The following is a 21,675-nucleotide window of genomic DNA, read 5'->3' as shown; positions in this document are numbered from 1 at the left end:
GCGTGGAAGGGTATACTCTGATGTGAGTCCCTTGCTCACTGCACCATCAGGATTCAAGCAAGCCGGGCCGAAGACGGCTGTAATGCCAGAAACTGGTCCCCCGAAGCTGGTTTCCTTTCCAGTTAAAGAATTGGCTTGGTAGTTTGGTCTGCCCTGTTCCCATGATGCACTGGGCCAGGGACAGACTAATTTGCATGTAGCCAGGTTCTGAGCTGGGATGGTGCAGTGAGATAAAAAACGGTGATGGATCAAGCCCTCATCTCTTGACTGGGTATGAGTGTTCTGCTTAATTCAGATACTCTGTCCATCACCACCCCTTTTTCTGAATCGTTTTGTCCACCACAAGCGTGGAAGGGTATACTCAGATGTGAGTCCCTTGCTCACTGCACCATCAGGATTCAAGCAAGCCGGGCCGAAGACGGCTGTAATGCCAGAAACTGGTCCCCGGAAGCTTGTTTCCTTTCCAGTTAAAGAATTGGCTTGGTAGTTTGGTCTGCCCTGTTCCCATGATGCACTGGGCCAGGGACAGACTAATTTGCATGTAGCCAGGTTCTGCGCTGGGATGGTGCAGTGAGCTAAAAAACGGTGATGGATCAAGCCCTGATCTCTTGACTGGGTACGAGTGTTCTGCTTAATTCAGATACTCTGTCCATCACCACCCCTTTTTCTGAATCGTTTTGTCCACCACAAGCGTGGAAGGGTATACTCAGATGTGAGTCCCTTGCTCACTGCACCATCAGGATTCAAGCAAGCCGGGCCGAAGACGGCTGTAATGCCAGAAACCAGTCCCCGGAAGCTTATTTCCTTTCCAGTTAAAGAATTGGCTTGGTAGTTTGGTCTGCCCTTTTCCCATGATGCACTGGGCCAGGGACAGACTAATTTGCATGTAGCCAGGTTCTGAGCTGGGATGGTGCAGTGAGATAAAAAACGGTGATGGATCAAGCCCTGATCTCTTGACTGGGTACGAGTGTTCTGCTTAATTCAGATACTCTGTCCATCACCACCCCTTTTTCTGAATCGTTTTGTCCACCACAAGCGTGGGAGGGTATACTCAGATGTGAGTCCCTTGCTCACTGCACCATCAGGATTCAAGCAAGCCGGGCCGAAGACGGCTGTAATGCCAGAAACCGCTCCCCGGAAGCTTATTTCCTTTCCAGTTAAAGAATTGGCTTGGTAGTTTGGTCTGCCCTGTTCCCATGATGCACTGGGCCAGGGACAGACTAATTTGCATGTAGCCAGGTTCTGAGCTGGGATGGTGCAGTGAGCTAAAAAACGGTGATGGATCAAGCCCTGATCTCTTGACTGGGTACGAGTGTTCTGCTTAATTCAGATACTCTGTCCATCACCACCCCTTTTTCTGAATCCATGAAACTAGCAGCATCTCTGAGCTACAAACTGTGACAATGCAGCCATTATGAACCTCACATCATACATTAGGTATTTAAACCATGATTGTTTTACAGATTTTAAGAACGCTAAAATCGGTATTTATAATCGTTTTAAGCATATACGTATTGATCTATTCATATTTATATATTTATGTATGTATTCATGACAATACACTGGTAGTTTGTACAATTTGCACAATTTACTGTTGGTAGAGAAAGGCCAAACCAATCTGTATCTCTAAAAATGTGAATGAATTAACAAAATGGAACCAATGCAATGGTATACATAACAATTCAATTCAATAAGTCTTTATTGCGATTATTCGTCATCATTCCACTATGTAACCAAGTTCACAAATGAGCTCAAACAAAGAGCGCCACAACTCTGTTCCCTTTATATGGAGTGCTGGGTCACATGATGTCATAGACACAGACAACATACTAGGAGAATATCAATTCATACATTTTACAATTTAATAGACTTTGCTTTTTTTCCTCAAGCAATATAGGTGTTACATTTTTTTGTATTTTATATTTTTGCTGTTTCCATTTTTTTGTCATTTGATATATATCTATTGCTGATGCCATGAAAATAAATCCGCTTTCAATACGTTTCAAAATATCGCATTTGTGTGTCCAATCTCAATCAAAGTCTGTTTTTTAAATATCTACTAATGGTTCAACAACAGTGACTATTGTTGCCTCAGTTATTACTTTTCACAAGTGTGCAGATTATCGAGGCCGGAGTCTACTGCCAGTGTTACAGACCAAATCAAATAGACATTACAATAGGTGAAGATCTTCTCACTGATTATTTGTAGGCACACAAAAAGAAAAAGAAAAGGAAAAATGTCCTGGCAACTCATCAATGTCAATACTGTCCCATATGTATAACAGCAGCCTCTAATTTCCTTATAATCAGCAAATAGTGACACCCCCAGTTGCTGAATATAAACAAAACATGTCACACACACACAGACACACACACATATATATATATATATTGTTATAGTAAATCACATCATAAATATAAATACAACTGAAATAAAGTGTACACTCTCTATAGACATTTACCAGGCCAAAATGATGGTAATCCACAGTAATTAATTGTAACCCCACACTGTGGCAATCAAAACAGTGAGACACAACCTTCTAAGGGCATTCCATGTCCAGCTGAACTCCTTGAGATATGCTATCATTATATTAAACTGTTTAATTCATGGAAGTATTGTGTGTGTCTTTTCTTCCAGGGCGAACAGACAGCTCTGGCATCCGGCTGTTCTACACCCCAGTACTAAGAGAGCATGATGCCGGCGTACTGACAACGGGGATTATACCACAAGCTTTTAGCTTTATCCCTCCAGGGGCAGAATCTTTCAACCTTTACTCGCTCTGCAAAACTGAAGGTTTCAATCAGGTGAATAAATGGCATATATGTGTTTAGTCATGGTCTGCTTTTTCCCTGATTATATAGGATAATGTACAGGCACACTGGAACGCTGAAGACCCCATTACGCTTTTATAGTGCTAAAGCAAGTGGAACCACTGTGTCAAATTGCTCTTTAAAACAATGTGAATGTAGCTCAAGCCTGCACTCAGTGGGGCACTGGGCTGGAGAAAATTGATATCTTATTAACCGCATCGCAGCGGCGGCTTTTCCCGCTGTGTGCGGCAAAATTCAAAGAGCCGTGTTACATGACGAGCTCAGCTCGTCATCAGCACATGACCGACGTGGCTGATGACGAGCTGAGCTCGTCATCCGCAGCGAAGAGGTTAATGGGGCATTTAATTAGCTTCTCACTACTCTACGTTTTTTATTTGTTGTGCAGTGTTTGATGCGTAACAGTTACGTTTGAGCAACCATAAGAATTAATCCTAATGGAGGCATTTTCAAACTGGGGTAGTCACCAGTTTGATGACTGCCGATGACGAGCATTGACCAGATATGCGGGAGGGATTGTCAGCAACAGTATGGGTGATACCGTAGCTTCCATATGTTTCCATTGCTAATACTAAGCTCTTCCACCAGTTACATAAGTGAAACTTTGACCTCATAATGTGTACAGACCATGCATCTGTGGGGGTCAGTGGGATGGAATTTGATTTCAAGTCAGGTTAAACAATTGTAATGTGAGTGGGGTTATGCGCTCAATCATTATCTATCACCATGCGCCTTTAGGCACTAGAAGTCCTCATCTTTGAGGTTATTAAGCATGCTTCAAAAACATCAATGATCTGTTCTAGCAATGGTGGTTTAGCAGTTCATAGTGGTATTTATATAAAGAAGATTGGAAACAAACTGGAAAATTGCAGCAAGTTGATAATGATACTCTGACAACAACTGTTCCTGACATCAACTAACACGTTAAAGATAATGGGGCATGTGCATCAAGCTATTTTGCGACCCTAAACAGTGCGATTCACAAAAAAAAACGGCCATTTGCGATCGCAAAATGTCTTTTTGCAATGCATGAAAGTGTTTGGGATTCGCAAATTAGGTAATCAAAGTTTCTTTTGATTTCTTAAATTGCGATTGCATTCAAGGAATCGCAATTTGCGATTCCTTAAATGCAATGTAAGAAGCAATTTGAAATAGTGATTTCGCTGTTAGGGGTTGCAAATGACTGAAAATAAAAACTGGTTGGTAATTTGTGAAAACTTTGAAAAATGCACTCACATGTTACACACACACATGCCCTTGGGGTATGCGTGTATGCACATGTGGTCACATGGTAATTTCAGGGGTGCAACAGGGTGTCCTTTTGGTACCCTTGGACCCTTGAATTGGCATGCATGCGTAATTTGCGAGTACCTATTTGGTACTCGCAAATTGCGCATGCAATTCCAATTCATTCCTATGGGCCTGTGCCCATAAGAATGAATAAGAAGCCATTCCTTAATTAAGACTCGCAATATGCGAATTGCAATAAAGGAAGTTGTAGGAATTGCTATATTTTCTGCGATTCCTACATGCATAGGCTTTTGCGATTCCATAATTGCAATTCCTTAATAATCCCAAGTAAGGAATCGCAAAAGCCTACCTTGATGCATGTGCCAGAATGTTTCTCTTTACTGCATTCCATTATTATGTTGAAATATATAAGTAGCAGTGGTATATTAGAAAAAATATCAATTGAACAATGAAGATACATGGATGTAGAAATCTTTTTTGGACACGTTTAGATATAGGAATCAATTAGTTTCATATGTCCTTAATCATTTGTTTCTTTTCCTATTGCTGCCCTTTCTATGGTTAAACTTCAGAACTTTCAATATGGTGCCTGTTGGTCATTTATATGATTGTTGCTTGCATTTTGAACTACATCAGATACAGATTAAGGACATATGAAATGAGATTATGCTTTGGCTAAACTTATGAAATTACATCATGGAACCCTATTTGCTATTGCATTTTTCATTTTTTGTATTTGAATATTTTACCATAGTTTTGAAAATATGACTTTAAAACACATATCCAGGAATTACTTTTAGGTATCATTGTGTAATGAAATTGATGAGCGCATGATGGAAAGTATTCCACTATTATGGAAGTTCATTAGTTGTAACCTAATATATCATAGCTACTATGTTTCCTAGCTGATCAGCACCATGATCCTTTTGTGCGTCCTTTGTTTGTGGTTGCCTTATGTCACATTGTATTTGTATGTTGCCTGGGATATACCACTCAGACCTGTGACCAAGGCTTCGGCCTAAACTCATCAGGTGCATTAAAATACATTTGCATTTCTTCAAAATGTAACAAAGGTAAAACTAAAGTAGGTTAGTTTAAATTCTAAAACCCTAGATATTCACTGAAAAAAACAACAATTAAAATGACGTTACAGTCAGGTGTTGAATCACGCACAAGGAAAACAGCATTTCTTCAATAATCCTCAACACGTCTACGATTTTCTAAAAACCTTACCCAGAGGCCATTCAGATCGGGCCTCGCTTTCTCACCAAACTGCCGGTACCGATGACCTCTCAGACGTGGAATGATGCCTGCTCCATTTTGTGCTGTTCTTCCCCGCCTAATCATTCTATAGATGCTGGAGACACTTCAGATGTAGAGAAACGATTGTAACACGCTCTGAACTCTTTGCAGCGGGTGTCACTGGTTATTAGCTTCCGGAATTGGCCTTCTTGGCTCCCACCAACAATACGAAGCCCCGACCCACCGTACGTTCTGAACTATCCACGGATCGTGCTTCCCCCACCACTTGTTCCAACGAAGCTGGAAGCACATCAGCTGTAGAATGATGGTCCTATCTCTCCTTAAGAAATCTAACACGGCCTTCATTCAGTAACTTTCATTGCCGCTGATGCCATCAGATCACTGTTTGAACAGCAACGCCCTTTACTATGGTCAGCTGCAAGGCCGCTATTGGTTCTCTTCTGCAGACGACATAGCCACTTCCCTATCCGATGACACCACGTCAGAACTCTGGGTAAGATGAGACTTTCTACTATTTCTCCCTGAGTGCCCTCACCGTCGCGAGGAGACTCTGATTCGCCCTCTGGCGGTTACCCACTTAGGGAATCCCTAGAGTGCTCAGCTTTATTAGGTTCACAGCCCTGCATCCACCCTCCCCCATTGGGAGCATGGAGCACGAGCATTGGGGAAGGGAGGGAGGGGATCACAACTCAGAAGGATTGGGCTGCTGATATGGGTGGGGGAGGGGGGAGGTTTTGTATACTTACTGTTGACTTGACATGCATAGGCACAACCAACACGACTGACCCACTCAATACGTATCAAACAATCACCACAACATCCCCGACATGTAACCATGGAGAACTGACCTAGCCCACCCAAATACAACCTCTTGACTTGGAACGTGAGAGGTCTGGGAGACCCTCGCAAACGCCAACACATCCTTTCTTACCTGGACCGACACAACATACACTGCGCTATGCTCCAGGAGGTGCATCTTAGCCCCACCACCCTACCCTCATTTGCATCCCGCTGGGCAACCTGCCAATGTTTTTCTTCATACTCCACCTGCGCTCGTGACACAGTCATTTTGATTAGGCGCACACTCCCCTATACCCCCATTGGGTCCTAGGCTGACCCTGCAAGGATGGTACAGTATCCTATGGGGCAGACTGGCTGCTCAATTCATTACGCGTGTCTCCTGTTATGGCCCAATATTGATGACCCCGAATTGTTTCAGGTCCTCTGGGGCAAAAACCTGGACACTGGCTCAATGCACGTGGTGTGGGGAGGAGACTTTAATGTCACCCTCAATCCATCGCTAGATCGCTCACACCCACTACCTCATCATTACTCCAAAGAACATCATACCCTTAACCACATAATCACTGACCACAGCCTCGTTGATGCTTGGCACAACCTTCACCCACAAGATAGAGAGAGCTCCTGCTTTTCCACTGCCAACTCCTCCTGGTCCTGGATTGATGGCTGGCTAATCTCTAGAGGGTTAACCCCGTGGCTGTCCCACTCTTCCCATTTACCACTCACCGGTCCTCCTCACACCCCCTCATTAAGAATCTCCATACTTGTCCTTACCCACACATGCCTTGCTGGACCCTGTCCTTAAAGCGGAACTTGAGCAGGAAATTGTTGATTTCTTTCCTCGAAATGAACACTCAGTCACACAATACTCCACTATAGAGGAGGCCTTCAAAGTAACCATGCGCGGAATATGCACCGCTAAAAGTGGCGGAATTCTGAGGGACATTCGTTCCACACTCCATAAGATAGAAAATGAACTTAAGCACACTGAAACTCAAATACAAGCCACACCCACCCCAGAGCTAAAAACGTGACTGCGGAACCTACTCTGACTATCAAGAAACAGGCGATAGGGAGTGCAAGTTCAGAGGGAAATATCACCAGGCCCGTCGCTATGGGGAGGGTGAGAGACTAGGGAAAGCACTTGCGGACCTAATTCGCCCACATACACTATCCTAGAAAATCACTGATAAGGACGCCACACACGCCACCTTTAAACGTTTTTGCAAATCCCTGTACACCTCACACAGGACACAGCCTGTCGATTTCACCCCTTTCTTTGACAACACTACAATTGCCTGGCTCGGGGACACCCAAAGAGAATTCCTCCTTGCACATTATGAGGACGACGAGATAATCACTGCTATAATGCAGCAGCAGTCTGGCAGGGCCCCTGGCCCTGATGGCCTCCCGGCAGAATGTTACAAAAACATCCCTACTATACTTATCCCAATTCTATGACAGGTCTATGAGGAGGCTCAAGAAACCGGCATACTTCACCAGACAATGCGAGAGGTGCTCCTAATATCCTTACCGAAGCCAGGGAAACCGTCTGCACAATGCAATTCATATAGGCCCCTCTCACTCATAAGCGTAGATGCTAAAATCTTAGCAAAACTGATCGTGAACCTTATTAGCCCCTTTATGACCACCCTCATCCTTCCCAACCAGTCAGGGTTTGTGCCAAGCAGAGGTATATCCCACATCCTTCGCACCCTGTTTGCCGTCCTACAGGAAATTAACCCTGACACAAACGTGGTGGCTGACTTCCTTGACGCCACCAAGGCATTTAATTCTCTAGCATGGGACAGTTTGGCATTTGTTCTCCAGCACATGGGCTTCCCCGCTCCATTCTTGGCATGGATTAACCTGCTATACACAGGTCTGCAGGCTAGCATATTAGTCAATGGCACTAGGTCCTCCCCCTTCACAATAGCCAAAGGCACCAGACAGGGGTGTCCTCTATCTCCCCTCCTATTTGGCCTAGCAATTGAGCCCCTGGCTGCCAAGATTCACCAGCATTTCCGTGACCATGTCCTCATATACCCCGAAAGGCAAATACTAATCTCCCTATACATAGATGACCTCACACTCTATCTGCGCAATCCGGAAGATAGTCTAAACCCCATTTTGAGATTGCTCATCCTCTTTGGACACCTCTCGGTGGTCAACATAAACTGGGGGAAATCCCAGATTTTTTCCCCTTACTGAGGCCACCCCACCGTTCTTACCAGACTACCCCCTTGCATGGTGTGAAGACACAATCACATATTTGGGAATAGTAATCACTCTAATTCAGAACGACTTGATGGCAGCCAACTACGGGCACATACTGGACGTCCTTACTGACAAAATTACCAGGTGGATCACCATGCCAATTTCACTGGCCAGGAGAGCCTCACTTATCAAGATGGTCATCCTGCCCAAACTGCTCTACCTTTTCATTATCATCCCCTATGCCCCAGCAGACACTTCTTTAAAGCCCTAAAATCTCAACTCATCCGCCTAACCTGGGGAGGGAAACAAGCTAGATCGAGCTGTGACACTCTCACTCGGCCCTTTAGTGCTAGGGGTTTGAAATTCGCAACCTTGGAACTATATTTCAGCTGTGCTCAATCCCACTTTATTATTATTATTATTAAGGCAGTCTTGTATAGCGCGTGGTTACCCTAGAGCATCCCAGCGCTTAACCAAACAGAATAATGCTTAAGTGAATAGGAGGACAGCGGTTAACAGAAAAGAAAAGTTTTCAGATGTTTACGAAAACGCAAGAGGCATGGCTCAGAACGCAAACTTAAAGGGAGTGAGTTCCAAAGAGTTGCAACCTTTACAGAAAATCTCCTACCTCCTGAATGGGCCTTTTTAACCATAGGGATCTTGAGTAGATGTTTTTGGTCTGAGCGGAGTGTTCTACTTGCCTTGTAAGGGGTCACCATCTTTTGCAGAGCGGGGGGGCCTTTACCTTGCAAGAATTTATGTGCAAGGCAGAGAGATTTGAATATCACCCTTTCTCGCACCGGTAACCAATGCAAAGCCCTCAGTGCGGGTTTGGCCGACCGTGACATAGAGATGTTATTAAGCATTCGTGCCGCCGCATTCTGAACTTGCGGTAGTTTGTTGAGAGTGGCTTCAGGGGCGCCCAGATAGATTGCATTACTAAAATCCAATCTTGATATAATCAGCCCCTGGATCAGAAGATTCCGAGATGGAAATGGAAGAAGAGGCAGCACTTTGCGCACAGATCGGAGAAGGCCGAAACAGACACCTGCCAACTTAGTAGCCTGGGTCCTGAAGGAGAGATCTTGCTCCAGCCAAATACCAAGGCTCTTGATCTCAGCCTTGGGTTTGGGAGGGGATCCCAGACAACTAGGCCAGACGGACAGGGGGAGTGAGGGACTTTTCTTCCCCATCAGCATTATTTCGGTCTTTGAACCGTTAAGCTTTAGTGCTGATTCCCCCATCCAAGTGTGGACTTTGGATAGGCAGGAGTGCAGCACCTGGGGATTTTCCGTGGCCTGGGATAGGGCAAAGACCAGCTGGGTGTCATCAGCATAGCTCACGATTTTGATGTTAAATGGAGCCACCACATCCTCCAAGGGGGCCATGTACACATTAAATAATGTGGGGCTCAAGGAGGTGCCCTGCGGCACTCCACAATGGAGGTGGGTGGATGCCGATCGTGCGCCGCCTTCCCAGACCTGAAAAGTCCGATCACTAAGAAATGACCACAGCCATTTCAGCCCAGTCCCACACACTCCGACGTCTGACAGCCGTTGAAGTAACACTTGATGGTTAACAGTGTCAAACGCTGCACTAAGGTCCAGGAGGATCACTGCCACTGATCCTTCTGAATCCAAATTGCTTCTTGCTTCTTCAACGACTGCCAGCAGGGCAGTGTCAGTGCCTTGACCCGGGCGAAAGCCCGTTTGAGAACTTCTCAATAAGCCGTTGGACTCAAGGAAATTGGATAGCTGGAAATTAACCAATTTTTCCGCGATTTTACTGAGTCCCGGAAGTAAAGAAATGGGCCTGTAGTTCGCCATATCAAGGGGATCGAGGCTAGGTTTTTTTTAGGAGGGCTTTTGCTATTGCTCCCTTCCAGTTAGGTGGCACCACACCGGAACCCAATGAGGCATTAATAACCTCGGTTATCGGTTCCGCAATGGAAGGGGCAACCAGTTTGAGAATCCTCATGGGGACTACATCACGGGGAGAACCACTCTTAACGGTCACCAGGACCTTAAGAACCTCATCCTCAGATACTGGTCCGAGAGACTCGAGGGTCTCCAGGGGTCTCCCTCCGTCCTCATTGGGCTCTACTCCTATGTTAATTTGGGGCAGGGTAATCAGAATTTTTTCTATTTTAGTATAGAAGTACTCTGCTAGGTCACTAGGCTAAGTACACTTTGCAGTGTATTGGATGGACCCCCCTCCTTAAATGCCTCACCTAGCAATCGAGGACGGGTATATGACTGCAACTCCTTGTTCTGCATATTTAAGCCCACCTGCCATCCCGAGGTGCCGTGCCTCCACCACAGTAGACTGCACCACAAGCACTTGGCGTGACCTGGCTCGTCACCTTCACATAATCACACTATACTCCCCCTTGTTGCGCCTTCAAGGCTGACTTGACCTCTCATTCGTACATCAAGAAGGCTGCCACCAACTCCTCCGAAAGCTTTCTATTCAGACCTGGGGTAAGCTATATGCTCACGGTAAATTTTGCACCAGCGAAGAATTCTTTGGATCCTACCACACCTACCCCCCTGGAATGCTTTTTCTACATCAGACTGAGACAGGACATTAAGGCCTTCACCCCAAGCTTTCCACATGAGCCCCCTACTATGACTCTGCTGCACAACCTCCTGCAGAAAACTACCCCCACACAGGTCATTTCACTGCTGTACTGCACCGCCCAAAGAGACTGCACCGACGACCCCCTTCAGCTTGGACCCACTGGGTGGAAGAACTGACTCCCCCCTCACTGATGATCAGTGGTTCTTCTGCTGCCAACAGACTGGGAAAGTGTCTGCCAGCAGCAGGCTGTGCATCTTTCACTACAAATACCTACACCGTCTCTATTATACCCACAAACGCCTGATGTGCCTTCATCTTCGTGACACTGACAGATGTAACCGATGCGAGTGTGAGGGAGTGGATTTCAGACACCTAGCTTGGGATTGCCCTCCCATCTGATGCTACTGGTCGGAGGTATTGGTGGTGCTTGATCAAATGACTGGACTGCACATTCCTGATGCCCCCCTTGTCACGCTCCTAGGATACACCGAGGCACTGACCGCTTCTGCGCGGAGATACATCTCCCTGGCGCTTTTTCTAGCTAAGAGATGAGTCGCCTGTAGATGGGGAGCAGGGAGGGTGCCCAAATTTAAACATTGGTTGAATTACCTTATATATTGCCAAGAACAATCGAACACTTATGCCGAGCTCTTTCTGCCCTCCTCCTGCCCACGTGACATATGGTCTCCCCTCCAGTCATACCTCCTGGAGCAAGCCACCATCGATGACGCAGATATAGAGCCCCAACTGGATGGTTGATGCGGATTATGCATGGTCTGAGTTGTGACTCATTAGAAACCTAATAGTGTCTAAAAGGCAAACACTTAAGATGGTTGCGTACATGGGGCTTTGGTCGGTTCATATAAAATGCTCAGGACACTTTGATGCTGCATGGATGGTCAATCTGCATTGCGAACATTGTTAATTGGTAATGGTTATTATCTCCCAAGTATTTTTCCTATGCTTAAAACTCAATAAAGATATTAACGACAACAAAAAAGATCTACTTTTCTGATAATTTGGTGCAACTATGATCAGAAAATTTACCTGTATTGCCAACCAAAATTCTTATGGGAATTAGCATGCGAAAATAACCCTTTGGCACACCCACTTTTTCTTGGTCCCTGCTTGACAGATCACCTCGAAGTTTCCAGGAAGGATCTGAGATGGATGAACTTTTTTTGTGGAAAGTTTTGTGAAGATTTGTCAAACAACATGAAAGCTAATAATCAATTACGTTATTTGCGATGACCTCAGTGACGTTATCAATGCTGTCCGTTAACATGTCATGTGAGCAATGTATTATGTGAAGCCATATGCAGTGCATTGCAGTGGCACATATTATAGTTAGCCCAGTAAACTATAACTGGCGACTTTCAGTGTTTTTTTATTTTTTGAATGCTTCTTTTTTATATTATTACTATCATTACCAACACCCAATTATAGTGTCAATTTAACCTTTAGTTTTTCCAGTGAACTTCTGAATTTTTTTTCAGCATAAAGTAATATCCTATTACCATACCTAATTATAAAGTTTACAGCAAAAAAATGATGGACGGAATGCTGACAATGCAAACATTCTCCCACAGTCAAATGATCTAGGTTAAATCCATTGTTCGTTTGCCCAATACGTCACCCCAGTTGGAACCCAGCCATACGCAAATCAGTCTTGACCCTGTGCCCCATGGGAATAGTCCAGACCGAACTGCCAAGCCAGGTCCTCCCTGGAGAATTGAGACATATGACCCAAGCGAGTTGCTATTTGTAGCTAAGGATATTACTAGAAAGGCAAAGCGACCCCATGATGCATTTTCACAACTAGCACAAGGTATGAGGTGGATTTGACAAAGACCTAAATGATGCAGGGACTCTACAGATTGAATTATACGGATAAGGAACTGGAAGAGAAGTGAGCAATGGGACTAAAGGGACATATCAGAGAATTGGTGATAGGGATGCGAGACGTGGAAAGAATTAGACAGATGGGAAGAGAGATGGGCCAAAAAGAAAAGTGCAATGAACAGGATAGGAAACACTCCGCCTCTAGGTGGAGGGATTGGAGCTGCAGGAAATTTCCCTCTGAGAGAAGTACAGAATGGGGAGTATTTACATGTGCCATGTAGCAGGGGTGATTTGGCAGCATTCACTAATGATTTTCCTCGGCTGAGGGAAAAACCTGCTGAGTGGTACAAACAAATAGACCGATTTGTCAAGGTTTCAAAGGTGTTATGGATTGATTTGAACACCTTGTTTGATATAGTGGGTCCGGGTGATTTGTGGACGTCATGTAAAGTTGCCATTGATTGGCCTGCTGAAGAACCAGCTAGAGATCCGGTGACTCATGGTCCTTCACCCAATGTAATGAAGAAATATGATCAAGTAATTACATGCTTACAATCCAAGTTAGCTCCTCAGACGGTTGATTGGCTTAAGATCGATCGTACTACTCAAGAGCCTAAGGAGTCGGTACATGTTTACTATGAGAGACTTTTATTGGCTTTTAAACAGCATAGTGGATTGGATACTATTGAGCAGAAAAATATGGGACAGTTTGTCTCAAAGTTTGTGTTAGGATTGAAATCTGATATTAGTCTGATGATACAACAACACTTGATATGTAGGCATAATAAAACGGTGGACAAAATTCTGTCTTATTCGAAACAGTGTAGTGATCAGGTGGAATCAGCACAAAAGAAAATGAAAGACAGTTGATGTTGGTGCAGTTGAGGAATGCCGAAAGGCCCGATCTGATACAAGGAGTTGGAGGAGCGATGGGTCGAGGTAGAGGACGTGGTAGAGGAATAGGTCAACAAATGTTGACCCAACCTGGACAGGGAAGAGGAAGGGGAATGGATGTAGGTATGGGAAGTGACTGAGTCACTGCTTGTTATTATTGTCACAAAATCGGGCATTGGAAGCTCGAGTGTCGATTGAATCCAGCAAATCAATTACAGAATGAGGGAGAGGGACAGATGTCCGAGATTTTGAACATCGTGACTAGACCTAGGTCCATGTGTGGGTGAGGATATGAGCCGCAAGTGCAGATACCTCAGCCTCCAAGAATACCTATGCATAATCAGGTGTATCATCAGATGCCCTATTTTGAAATACAAGACAGATTTGACCAGACTCAAGATTCTCAATATTGTCAGAGGGGGGTGCAGGAAGAATGCACTTTGGGTACGGCCCTGGAAGTAGATGAGAGTGGACCGTTTGAAGATGAAGAGGTGAATGGATATCTTGTTACCTTCTTGTTAGATACTGGAGCTGTGCGCTCCACAGTAAGAACAGAAGTAGTTCCAAATTTATCCCAGTCATGACAGTCTTTTTAAGTAGTTGGATTTACCAATCAGAAAATGACTAACCCATTGACAAATTAGTTAACTGTGAGAATAGGACTGTTCCGAGACAGACATCAATTTGTAGTGTGCAATTCAAGTCCAGTCTGTCTATTAGGGCGAGACCTTTTGTGTAAGCTAAATTGTACTATATCCTGCACTCCGAGAGGTGTGGAGTTGCAAACCTGTGATGACGATGACTATTTTAAAATGGCTAACATGAGCTTGTATGCAGAAATGCTCATGGTTCTCACGGTAGAGGAATTACCACACGACTTGAGAGACTCCCTTTCTCCGAAAGTGTGGGATTTCACGGGTGAGGAGATAGATTTGATCCGAGGGGCTGAACGTGTTAAGATACTGGTCAAAACAAATATTGAATTTCCACAAACTCTGCAGTATAAATTGACTCAAGGAACTGTGGCTGGAATAAGACCTGTAATTGAGTCTATGATCGCAGAAGGCATTCTCAAAGAGATAAGAAGAAGTCCCTGTAACTCACCCATCATGGAACTGCAGAGGCCTAGTGGCAAGTTCAGAATAGTGCAGGACTTGGGCAGAATTAATAAAATCGTGAGTCTATGTTGTCCTGTGGTACTGAATCCAGCTGTTATATTTTTCAGATACCATGTGAAGCAGAATGGTTTATGGTGATAGATTTATGTCAGGCATTTTTCTCCATACCTTTGCATGAGGACAGCCAATTTTTATTTGCATTTAGAATGGACGACCGTTTGTTAACATGGTGTCAAATCCCTCACGGGTATACAGAAAGTCCCTCTATCTTTCGTCAGAGACTGCAAAAGAATCTTGAAGGACTTGCGATGCCTCAGAACTCAGTCCTAGTCCAGTATATTGATGACCTTTTGGTTGCTTTGGAGACTGAGGATGCTTGCAGGATTGACACTGTGGGTTTGCGGAATCACTTGGCAGACAATGGACACAAAGTGTCCCCAAAAAAAGTTCAGTATTGTCTGCCTGTAGATCAGTATCTAGGTCACCGGATTGAGAAGGGAAAACAAAGAGTGTCACCAGATCGTATAGAGACGATTCTGGAATTTAGAGTTAAAAGTGACCCCATTTCCTCAGAGGGCAGGCGCACAAGCCCCCCACACCGGCAGAACTCTCATCCTGCAGCGGCTGAATCACATTTATGCAGGAAATTTTAAGCTCAGGCATGTGTGTAAATCTATGTACATGGCGAGCTCTGACCACTGAATTACCTCTTGGTTGGGCCAATGAGTTTCTTGCTTTTTGATTGACCCAATATTTGTAGCCCCCCCCTTATTCAATGGAGGTTAGTTTTATTAATACAAATCATGCTCATTCTACAGAGGGGGAAATGGTCAAACGTTCCTTTCTCTCTTTGACTAAAAAGTTTTCATCCATCCCAACCACTGTCTGATATGTTCCTTGTTGTAGCACGAGCCAGTCTAACAGCGGTGGGCTTTGGGAGCGGCTTGAAGTGGGAATGCTGATGTGCAGCACTGTTCTCTGAAGAGATGTGTCCTTTGTTGTTGTAGGTGACGGGCAAAGTGATTCCAGATATGCAGGTGTTTGCTGAGCTCCTCCATACTCACCTGACGGGAACAGCGGTACAGGTGGTTCAGTACAGGTAAGCAGAACTGTGATGTGGTGGCATCTCCAAGGGTGATTATTAAGGCTTCTGGTCAGCAGGAAAATGGTGATGCACCAATAACAAATTGCATATATTGTTTTATTATCGTTAGCATTTACAATTCTTTCTCACAATGCCGACCTCAAAAGGATCTCATTGTTTCTTGTGTTTCTGTTACCAGACTTCAGTTTAGTAGTCCAAATGTCTCACAGTGTTCATTATTGAAATATTTAGGTTACTGTTGAATATGACATGAGAGAAAAAAACACATACTGCTTTTCTTGTCCTACATAAGCTCACCCTTATATAAATAAAGGAAATGCAAAGATCTTATGAATGAATTAATTTATTTATTTATGCGTTTTTATATAGTGCGAACTTAACCCGAAGGTGTCAGAGCACTTTTACAATAGAACCAGTTACATTACATACGGGCTTCAGAATAAATGAATAACATAAAAGATGCAAACAGATAAACTCTAAACTCACACAAGAATGGTAGTAAGTACAAAAATCTACTAGAAATACAAGTGGTTAGAGTTGAATATATACAAGTTGCAAATTCACTCAAGATTACATTTTAAGGCGCAATTAGGGTTGGACAAATATTTATTATATATTTACAGAGCATGATCTTCTCGCCATTTTTCTGCTAGGCCTTTAGGGTGCTGGTGCACTTACAGGCAGGGAACTTGGGCCTGGAGGGATCCCCAAGCTGGTGATGGCTGTAGGGGTAGAAGGCCGGGTGGGGGTGGGCAGATGCAGCATGGGGGATCCCCAAGCTGATCTTGAGCTCATGCTGGGCTCCAGCTGTGGGACGGGGGAGGACACTCAGGGCAGGCGGATCCGTGCCATGAAGTTAGGTCTCCTTTTTGGATCAAGCACCCACAGCGGTACTGTGTCCCGACCTACAACCCACAGGGTCAGTCCTCGAGGCACCCCTGGGGGAGGGCACACTCACTACTCCATTGCTCCTGCTGGTAGTCTCAAGCTCTGGGCCTCTCTCACCAGCAGGCCTCTGGTGCCGATGGGTCTCGCTAGGCTGGAGTCACTGCCCTCTTCCGCTATCTTGAGTGCCGCACGCATCTCTGTGGCCATAACTAACGATGTTCGTTGCTGTGGACACGGCACTCAGCACTGGTGGGGCCTGAGGTGTTCCATAAGAGCTCTCCAGTGCTCTCCAGGCCCTTATCGCCTGCAGGATGGCACCAGAAGTGGGGACTCCGGTGGGAACTTACCCTGTGAACCTCCTACAGGAGCACCGTGAGCAGAAATAGGCAGGCGTGTTTGACCTACTTTTGGCTAATGATGCTGGAGTCCAGGCCAAGAGTTAGGCCTTCTACACCGGTGACCCAATGCCAGGTGTAATAAAAATGGGACCTGATACAATTTGTTTCTGGTGTTAGTGCAATAAGTATTGCCTATCCCAAGCTGTACACTCAAACAAGGAGCAAACAATGCATATTTGGGTAATTAAAGGACACATCATAATGTCCTGGTTTTTACCACCAGTTTTTGCCCCAGGAAACGTCGATAGGGCTGACCTGCTGAATTTCTCTGGGGGATGGAGAGGTTATTACACCCTGTATTTACTGGGTGGAATAAAATCTACACAACTCATAATTTTGATATGTACAGTAGAAGTAGTTATCTCGTATCTCAAATTAGAATTGAGCCCTTGTAATTCAGTTACATGATTAATGTAGCAAAACTGTTGATTGGTTTCTTGAATGTTTTTTTATGTTCAGAGTTATTTGATTAATTGTATAACAATCTATATATAACTAGAAAACTAGAGAAAAACTAAAATATATACCAAGTTGTATAAGAGAAATGCAAATGTATTTGAGAAATAAATAAATGCAACTTTAGATGCCAAATTTAATAACAGAAACTTATTAAACAAATATTGGCCAATCTCAAAATATGATGGAAGGTAATATTAGAATGCATAGACAGTCATATCCAACTCAGAGGCCATACATAAAGTAAAATATTAGTCACTACTTCAATACACATTTATTACATACGTTTTAAGATGCTTCCAAAAAGGTGAAGAGCAGTAGTCATTTTTATGGCTTTAATAAGTAGATATTTGTGCCTTTTTTTTTTTAATATAACCCAACTTCATCATGTATGGACAGGAAGCAATTTAACATCCTTATAATTAGTGGTAATGGATGTAATACCTGATAAAAGAAAAAAGGAAAAAAAACAGTATGGTTTGACTGTGGATATCTAGGAGAAAAAAATGAAATGAATAATGTTAGTATCATATAAAAGACATACAAGATATCTCCAATAGTCAAAGTTTATATAATAATCTCCCAAACAGTCTTCCAAAATTCAAGCATAAGATACATAAGTTGTTACAGGAAGCTCTCTTTGTGTTTACAGTACAAACATCCTGCCAAGACCACTAAATTGCTGCTATATAATGTATCTGGAGTCAAGTCAAGTTCAGTCAATGGCTTTACACTGCCATACAAATATAACCATATAAGTAAAATATAAATATGCTACAAAACACATGCTACAAAAATAAACCTGCTAAAACAACATGGTTTCATATTAACATCCTTAAAAAAGATACAGACTATTACCCCACCTCAATACATTTAAAAGTTCAGTCCATGCAATACAAGTTCTAGACAATTTTTGTTTCACCACCTCCAAGTCTCTCTGCATCAACTGTAAGAGCGCCAAATCCGACAGCTGAATCAAGTCGTTCTCCCCCAAATGAATGATCAACAGATCCGAGCATCCTTTCTGAGGGACCATCTTCGCGAGCCAGGGCAATAGTGCCCCCCATCGCATCCCCCCTTTCCTCCACCAATGCACTTCATGTTGTTGTCCTCTGAGTCCCAGGTTATGGCCGTACACCTGTTTCTCTGCATACTTGGAGGCCCAGTGCACAAATGAATGCCCCACAATCAATGTGACTGTCTTACCACAGGGGCCACCCACCAACCTACGAAAGAAAAATAAATTAGTAGACATCCTGAAACACAGCTCCCCTGACCACCATGCAACCCCAAGCCCCAACCCAGGACCCTACTTCCGGACATAACGTTCACAACACTGAGACTTCCACCTGCCAATCCCCCGGATCCTATCCCATGTAATGTAATGTAATGTATAGGCATTTATATAGCGCACTACTTACCCGGAGGGTCCCAAGGCGCTTCGACCGCTGCGAAACCCTTCCTGGCTTCCCTGAGAGATGGTCCCTTAATGGGTATCTCCAGGGTGAGACCAGGCATCCCTGGCGGTCTGGTGGGGCCGTTAGTGAAGATGAGGCAAGCTAATGCCCAGAGTTGCCAAATGTGTGATCGCTGATCAGAGTTGGCACCGAGGCGAGAGAATTATCGAGTCCGCTGACCCTGGTCCAGAAACCTGCCGCGCTGGGAATCGAACCCTGGTCCCGGGCCGTCCTCTGCTCTCGGGTCTGCCGCCTCTAACCAGTGAGCCACACTACTTCACTATCCCATGAACAATCAAACGCGGTGCTGCCTTTGCCACTCCAACGCAGAAGGAATGTGTCCAAAATCCCGACAGGCCCAACCAAATCCCCAGGTGACCCGCATCCAACCTGATCTCCTCATACCTCCTGCTGCTTCTGGCCCTTGTCCCCAGCAACTCGGAGACCCTGAAAGCTCCAAAAAACATCCATACCATGCACAAACGGAAAAGGCGAACCTCAAAACTGTCATAACAACACGGCGGTAAAACCTCAACCAACTTGACCAACAATTCAAATGTAACAGCTTCCCTCAATGCCCTTCCCCCCCTCAGCTCCCTACCCTAACCCCTGAGCATCCTACCTATGACCACATCCTTTGTAGGATCAAAACCTAAAAACAAGCTACCATAAAAGGACAACCCGCCAATTTCCCAGCAATGTCCGCGGCCGATAACCCCCTGTCAATGCAATGTAATACAAACTGCAACACCCCTTGCTCCACCACTGCACAATCTTCATATGTCACATCTTGCCGTCATCCAATAAATGAGCCAAACTCCGCCCACGTCAGCCTGAAGGTCGGCTTTGTTGAGTCTGCCGTAGAGTTCTCCACCAGGCCTAACACCCTCACTTCCCCGAGGCCCAGACGCCGATCGGCAGTCTGGTCTTGCACTGATCTGCTCCAGGGGCCAGTCTCTGGAAACGCCGCCACTGTGAACGAGACAAGGCATCAACAATGTCATTATTCGTCCCAGGAACATGCTCGGCTCGAAAAAAAACATTCAACTTCAAACACTTCAGCATAAAACTCCTCAACAAGTGCAGCACTCTCAAATCTCTTGCCCTCTGTCCGTTGACCAACTCGACCACAGTCATATTGTCCACATGAAACAACACCGACCTGTTCTGAAACTCCGACCCCCACACTTCCAATGCTACCAGCAAAGGATAAAACTCCGGAAATGCGATGCTCCTCTCTTGCTTCACCCAACTGGGCGGCCAGTCCTCAGAGCACCATCTGCCATCCCAAAAGATGCTAAAACCCGCTGCCCCGGCTGCATCAGAATAAATTTGGATTTGCCAGACCATCCTTTCCTCCACAAAGTCGAGTGACACCCAGTTGAAATCAGTGAGGAACGTCAGGCATGTCCGGAAGTAAGCCCGCACCCCCATGGAAATCCGGACCCTGTGATGTGGTAACTGCCCCCGACATGACCATGCCAAGCCGCTGACAGAATGTCCTTCCGGCCCTCACTGCCCGACATGCAAAGTTCAGGGAGCCCAACAGTTATTGCACTGCCCTTAAAGCAATCCTCTTTTCTCCAAAGACCCACAACAGACATGCCCGTATCTCCTCCACCTTTTTTTGCGGGAGGTGAGCAATCCAGTGAATGGAATCCAGCTCAATCTCCAAGAATGTCAGACAGCAGCTGGGCCCAGCTGTTTTCTCAGGCGCCAAGGGGACTGATGAGATGTCATCAGTGATGTCATCAGTGATGTCACTGACCATGTCAAGAATGATGTAATATGTGACATCATCAGCAGTGGATTGCGGGTGCGCGATATATAGTTAGCGCAACTAACTATATATGCGAATTTCAATGGTTTTATGCGAGTAAAATAAGGTTTTGTAAATGCTAATCCCTAACTATATATGGTCTATAACCTATGTTTTTTTCAGTGAATTTTCAAGGTTTTGTAAATGCTAATTCCTAACTATATATGGTCTATAACCTATGGTTTTTTCAGTGAATTTCAATGGTTTTTTAATAGCAAATATCAAATGCTGTCAAATGTCAAGTACATGATAGGTAAAAACATTTTCGTGTTTATGCATGCTGATGTGCTTTGAACGCTGCCCCCCCTCTTTTCTCTTAGGAGTACTCTCTCTTTGCAGATAGTGAAGGGTAGTTAACGCAGGCCTTTGCCCCCGTTGTAATCCGTCGTGCCTGCTTCTCTCTCCATTTGATTGATTGTTATCCAAGCATTTAATATTTTTGAATTGGTTCTCTTTGGTTCATTCTGTATTTACAAACAAGCACAGAGTCGCAATACTCTGTTTAGTCCTTGCAGATAGTGAAAAATCGTTTAAAAAAACAAAAGGAATCGAGCAAAATCAGTAGGCCACTAATGGGATCTGTTTTTCACCTCGCTAAAATAGAAACATTAAGAACAACCCCTCATGAGAAATACGAAACTAGTGAGATGAACTTAGCTCCACACCATGATGGCTGCAAGACAGCTCGACTCTGCCGCCCACCCCACCCCACCCAAAATAACGACAAACCCTATGCAAATATTATAAATATAAATAT

The 21,675-nt window shown here is 44.5% G+C and overlaps 1 protein-coding gene across 3 annotated transcripts in view; it reads left to right on the top strand.

Moving 5' to 3' along the window:
- LOC147700843 (putative DBH-like monooxygenase protein 2) overlaps positions 1–21,675 on the top strand; it is a 434,868-nt gene that overhangs the window by 260,333 nt on the left and 152,860 nt on the right. For all 3 annotated transcript variants that reach the window (XM_086929747.1, XM_086929748.1, XM_086929746.1), the window contains exons 7-8: positions 2,639–2,805; positions 15,803–15,894. In XM_086929747.1, the coding sequence (XP_086785873.1) occupies positions 2,639–2,805; positions 15,803–15,894 (259 nt within the window). The remainder of the gene's footprint in view (positions 1–2,638; positions 2,806–15,802; positions 15,895–21,675) is intronic.

The sequence above is a fragment of the Lissotriton vulgaris genome, chromosome 7 (assembly GCF_964263255.1).
Source record: "Lissotriton vulgaris chromosome 7, aLisVul1.2, whole genome shotgun sequence".
Taxonomy (NCBI): domain Eukaryota; kingdom Metazoa; phylum Chordata; class Amphibia; order Caudata; family Salamandridae; genus Lissotriton; species Lissotriton vulgaris.
Note: the sequence above shows the minus strand (reverse complement) of the source record. Positions and strands in the feature narration are given on the sequence as shown.